The following is a 6000-nucleotide window of genomic DNA, read 5'->3' as shown; positions in this document are numbered from 1 at the left end:
ATTATTTTATAACATTAACCATATTATACTCTCATTTTCCATTTTCCCCAGTAAATTAATCCACCAAAGTAAAAACAAAGATCCGCCAAAGTCTTCTTTTTTATTTTTTCTAAAATCCGCCGAAATTTCATGAATTTTAGGGAACCGCCAACGCCAGAGGCGCGAAGTGGAAATTTGCTCAAAACTCCTCCCACTTTTTTCCCATACAATAAAAAGCCCAAAAGGTAAACTCTATCACCACCGCGCATTTATCCTCACACGAGAACATATAAATCCGACGCTCCAAATCCTGCCAACTCATCAATCCGCGCGCCTCAACCACTAACCAATAAGATTTCATCTGTTGCTTCTATATATACATTGCACTTGCCCACATCTTAAAATATCAGTTTACCTACAAACAGCAGCATTCAAATTCCCTTCACATTTTTCTCTTTGTAAACACATTTTGTTTCAATGGCACCAAAGGCAGAGAAGAAGCCAGCAGAAAAGAAGCCGGTGGAGGAGAAGAAAACCACCGTCGCCGAGAAAGCTCCGGCTGAGAAGAAGCCAAAGGCCGGGAAGAAACTCCCAAAGGACGGCGGTGCTGCTGCCGGAGATAAGAAGAAGAAGAAGGCCAAGAAGAGCGTTGAGACTTACAAGATCTACATTTTCAAGGTGCTCAAACAGGTTCACCCTGACATTGGGATTTCGAGCAAGGCCATGGGTATCATGAACAGTTTCATTAACGATATCTTTGAGAAGTTGGCCCAAGAATCTTCTAGATTGGCCCGTTACAACAAGAAGCCCACAATTACTTCTCGGGAGATCCAGACTGCTGTGAGACTTGTACTTCCTGGAGAATTGGCTAAGCATGCTGTTTCTGAGGGTACTAAGGCTGTTACCAAGTTTACTAGCTCTTGAAGTTCTTTCTAATGGGATTGTTGTTAGAGTAGTTTTTCAGTTTATGGTTATGTTTGTCAAGGATTAGTTGAATCGGATGGTACTTCACTGTTTTTTCTTTTGTTTTTTTTGGGGGGGGGGGGGTGTTTACCCATGGATCTTCTCGATCCAGTATGTGTAGTTCATGTTTGGAATACAATCGTATTATAGTTCTATTTCAGTTCTCAATTCTTCTTTTGGTGCAAAACGGCATGCTTTATTTCAACCTTTCAAATTAATATACTGGAAAAATTAAATTTCTATTTTTAATAATATTTTGGAATTCAATTAAAAGTGGAGAAGGAGATCTAGTGCCATTTGGTCCTTAATCCAATGCTATCTACTCTGAAGAAACTAGATGAATCGTTGAGCTATTGTTTAACTATGGTTATAGCTGAAAACTTTGAATCTCGCTCCCCAGCAGCTATTTGAAGCAGTAATTGATAGAAAAAGGCCAATTAAAATCATTAACAGTATCTTATTAGATGGAAATAACTACTTTCTTGAAATTGAAGTAGATGAAAGGTAGATCCAAGTATCTTATTAGTTGTTTTGCTTCGTGAAATTCATTGTAGAACCAGGTTTAGATTGAAGTATACCATTAAACCAAATGGATCCTTTTTTTTTTTTTTTTTAAAAAAGAAAAGGCTAAGAAATCTAAGAGGTCAACTGGCAGTTAAGTAGAGATTTCTCTTCCTCCCAACCTCCTTATCAGCTTACCTTCTGGCAAAGACCGTTTAATCCCGTATAAATATACACACGTAACTAACTATGCACAACAGAAATATGCATATACTCAAATTCCGCAAACCCCCCAATCTCTTGTAATTTCTTTAACTTGGCTTTTCTCCTGTTAATCAAGAAAATGCTATATATAGTTCTCTGCCTTATCCGTCGCATTCAATATTCTATATAGCTCCCCTAATTCCCGGTTATCTTAAACCTCTTCTTCATCTGCTCTTGATCTCATCACCACTTACAACTTACCAAGTTCGTGTGAGTTACATTCCTCTCTGCTTCAAAATAGTTCTACATAACATAAGGAAGTTTTCAGAGATGGGAAAGTCATTTCATGTTGAGTTCGATGTGTCTGATCCCAGTCTTCGTTTCTACGTGTGCCGTATCTGCCAAAACCATGTCGCTCTCACCCAAGATTTCAGCCTTAACTACACGGTAGGTAATCTTTTTTTCTTGACTCAAATTAGTTTAGCGTTGTAATAGCTGAACCATCTGTAATAGTGTTGCTAATCTTTCAATTCCGAATATTAAATGAAAATATGTTTAATTAGACACATCAGATACGTAATGCGCATATTCATCGTATTCCCGAGATTACAATGTTCTGGTTAATCTTCTCTTGAAAAATGACGGCTGCGATTCTATTTGGATAAGTTTCAAGGCTTAATTGCATTTTATGCACACAGAAATTTGGTCCGTCTCTTTTCCCTTTCTTCTTTTGCCGTCCATTTCTCAAGTACCGCCAACATTATTTTTCTTCTTTAATTTTGCAAGAATGTGCAAGAACATCAATTTATATGTCTATAAGAAAGATATGTGCTTTTTACTCGACGTTACATTTTCCCTATATTTAATTAAAGAGTAAGCTTCATACAACTATACTAGACTGAGTGGACTGCACTAGTAACTGCTGCAGAGATATATATCATGTAGATAGAAATGACGGTTCTTATTTCATTTATTTACTGTTATGTGTTTTTCAGCCAGCAAGCGGGGTGACTGGAGGTGTATTTGATAAAGTGTAAGCTTCCATAATACTATTTCCTGGGATAGTTTAATAGGAGTTAACTGAACAGCGAAGACCTAATCTGAACGATAAAATATGCAGGGTGAATGTGCATGTAAACGAAGCAGAGCAGCAGAGGCAACTTGGTCCTCACACAGTAGCAGATGTCTACTGTAATAAATGCGAGAATCTTCTCGGATGGAAATTTGTATGATACAAAAAAATCATATGCATCAGATTTGTTAAATTCCATCAATGAGCAAAAATATCTGACATGATGCTCTTTCTTTCCACTTTTCAGGTTGAAGTATTTGAAGAGGATCCAGTGGCAAGAAAAGACATGGTCATGTTGCAAATGTGAGATCACTCATGCTTTCACATTAATAAAGTACTTAAAAATATTTTTCCTGATATCTTTTCACAGGGGGAAGCTACAGGAATGGAATGGAAACCAAATAGAAGAAGCAGTGGAACCAATCACAAATACAGCTACAGGAAGCACCAGTAGTCGAAGAAATATAAACCGACCAAAGCATCGAAAACTCTTGCAAGGAGATCTCTTGAAGAAATCAATTGACTTCTATAGAAGATGAAACTTCAGACGCCCTTTGCTTTGTATTTTTCCCTATTTTTCCTCACTGTCTATCATGAACTTTCTATAATTCTTTCCATTGCTATATGTACCCTACTATGGTGTTGCAACATTCCACACCCGTGATTGAACAACAAGGATTTACACACTTTCCTTCTGCTAAACGAGGGATTTATACAGTTTCTTTTTGCTAAAATAGGGATTTAAACACCAGTATAGAATACTGATACACAATTTGCTGAAGTTTTGCACTGATACCATGATAAACTATTATCATGCCTCACGATTATAGCCTCTGAATGGGGCTCTAGAGCATGAAGTTGCAATATAAACTTGATAACCAGAAGTATCTATTATAGTCTATCCAACTTGGCTTATATCCTCATATTTGACCCAGTTCTTTGATATTTAATCACTATGTATTTTTTCCTATCTGAACCTGATGAAGCTCCAAAGCTATACCACTAGACAATCAAGGACCAACCTGGCTCATAAGCATATTTCCAGCATTCCCGACCTCAGCCAAACATTTTAACAGGAAGACGTTGTATAGGGGAGTCTGGGATTGCCTGTAGTCAGGCAATTCTGCATCTTAAGACTAAGAATGACTCGTGCAGTCTAGCAGTTGCTCGACAAAGAGGTAGTCAACTAATTTATCCTTTTCGATCCCACACTACCCAAAGGAAGAGAAGCTGCTGATTGAAGAGCTTAAATATCAGTATTCACGCAGAGCAGGGCAGACTTTCCACAGTTTTCTACACTGTCCCCTCTTTTAAATATAGGATACATTTTTTTTTGCGGGTCAGCTTTCTCAAACTCAAGACTATAAATCAAGGATTATCTTCTGGAAATTACTAAAATGAAGATCAATGTCATCTCCTAAGAGTAGTTTTTTTTCCTTTCTACCTAATAGTGAGTACTGTATACTAGATTGAAATTTTATTAGCCAGGAAAGGAAGTGAAGATATCACTTAGCAGCTCTTCATTTGCCTATGTGTTATCTTACGCACCAGATTAGTTGACTTGCATTATAAGAGTTATATATATTGGCATAAACTAGGACAATAGATTAGTCCATCAACAAAGATACACTCGATAAAACCTCAACTGTAACAAGACTAAAAGCACAGAAGGAATGACATAAACTTCCAATTCTAACAACAGAGAATTTCAAACACTTGCCTTTCCAACAACAAATAAAACCCAAATATCCATAGTTTCAAGTTTGTGCACTGCCAGCTTGATTCATGATAACTAGCACCAAAAGATTATTTTAAAAAGCACAATGCGAGGACAAAACTCTACAAAGTGCTAAATGCAAAGACATACAATTCTGAAGATCCAATGTCGTCAAGTTAACGAGATGCCCCTACTTTTGCAAGGTCCTCAAGTGCCTTTGAGATCTGCTCCTCCGTCAAGCCCTCCAATCTGATGCCCCTTTCAACTCCTAGGTCTATTAGAATTTTATAGAAAGAATCAATGAATAGAAGGTCAAAAAGAGGTACACATCAATTTAAAACAAGCTAACTATACTAGATTTGATGAACTTTGGCCCTAAGGAAAAGCTAAAATAGAATTTCATCAAATTGGTCCTTACAAGAACTTACCAAACGAGTGCAATAGTATCACATACTTTGGAGAATCCCAAAGTGAAAAGAATGCCATATAAACTAGAACCGATTGAGTGCTATCTATGGGAAAATGAAGTGCTAGATACCTAGAAAACCCAACCCCTTATGAAGTGTATTCACTATGCTCAAATCACCAAATCCATAAGATTGTAACGTCATAGAATATTCTTTACAGTCACATATAATTCCTTCATACTTATTCTTTTGAGTAACTCATGATTCAGTTTATGATTCAGATTTCTATCAATCCCTTACCTGATCAAATGTTAATAAAGCATTAACCAAATGCAATGTAACAACAACAATGAAAATGTCATCTGAACTCAAGAAATAGCAGCTAAATTCAACAACTAAATGCAAAAGAAAGAATTTTTTTAAAAGAGACTAATGGAGAAGTTCACTCTACAACCATAAGTGCCTAAAATACTAATCGTTCATCAAATAACTCAACAACTCACTTCAATTGACTGCATTGAGAGCCGATTAGAAATTTGAAGAGATATAATCAATGAAAAAAAGACTGAAAAGGAAAATTACCATATCTGGCCCAAAGCTGAGGCTCGATGGAAGTGGCCTCACGAATCAAAATAGGTAATTTGGGGTTGTGAGTCTTGAGATCTCTGTAGTTCTTCTCAATGAACGCCCTATTTAAAACATGAAACAATTAATTATTGGGATTAATTTATCTATTAATCAATCAACTACATCTCAATCGCAAAGTAACTCAGATATTTTTATATTACTATTCGAGCTCATTTCAATGCAGTAATTACTGAGAAAAAAAATTGAGAAATAGGGAAAAGAAGGAAGAAACCTAGTGGCAGCACTTTGAGGGGAGGATGGAGAAAAGAGGATGCGAAGCTCCTTCAGATTCCGAGACAGATTTGCTCTCCACGCCATTTTCCCACAATCTTCACCTTCCAAATATTCCCTTTGCCTTCACACAATTTCTTACTTTTATAAATAAACCAAAAATTTCATCTCTCATAGGGTACAAAGACGTTTTTACTGGTCAGCTTTCTATGCTTCACGGGTTGTGATTTAGGCTTTAACGGTTGTACTCAAAATTTTGATTAACGGGTTTATCCTTGTACCTATTGTGGACCGGTTTT

At 36.7% G+C, this 6000-nt stretch overlaps 3 protein-coding genes across 3 annotated transcripts; 2 read left to right on the top strand and 1 right to left on the bottom strand.

Moving 5' to 3' along the window:
• LOC109227077 (probable histone H2B.1) lies at positions 369–1110 on the top strand. The gene has a single exon (XM_019392078.1). The coding sequence runs from the start codon at positions 457–459 to the stop codon at positions 901–903; it is 447 nt and encodes a 148-aa protein (XP_019247623.1). The 5' UTR covers positions 369–456; the 3' UTR covers positions 904–1110.
• Positions 1608–3448, top strand: LOC109228282 (protein yippee-like At4g27740). Its single transcript, XM_019393436.1, has 5 exons — positions 1608–2094; positions 2643–2680; positions 2768–2873; positions 2967–3022; positions 3090–3448. Exons 1-5 carry the CDS (start codon positions 1978–1980, stop codon positions 3256–3258), a joined length of 486 nt encoding a protein of 161 aa, XP_019248981.1. The 5' UTR covers positions 1608–1977; the 3' UTR covers positions 3259–3448.
• On the bottom strand, positions 4356–5865 carry LOC109227076 (NADH dehydrogenase [ubiquinone] 1 alpha subcomplex subunit 2-like). Its single transcript, XM_019392077.1, has 3 exons — positions 5703–5865; positions 5426–5532; positions 4356–4710 (listed from the first exon to the last, which is right to left on the bottom strand). The coding sequence occupies exons 1-3, from the start codon at positions 5786–5788 to the stop codon at positions 4613–4615; spliced, it is 291 nt and encodes a 96-aa protein (XP_019247622.1). The 5' UTR covers positions 5789–5865; the 3' UTR covers positions 4356–4612.

This window comes from Nicotiana attenuata, chromosome 6, assembly GCF_001879085.1.
Source record: "Nicotiana attenuata strain UT chromosome 6, NIATTr2, whole genome shotgun sequence".
In the NCBI taxonomy this organism is placed as follows: domain Eukaryota; kingdom Viridiplantae; phylum Streptophyta; class Magnoliopsida; order Solanales; family Solanaceae; genus Nicotiana; species Nicotiana attenuata.
This window is presented reverse-complemented; position numbering and strand designations above follow the sequence as displayed.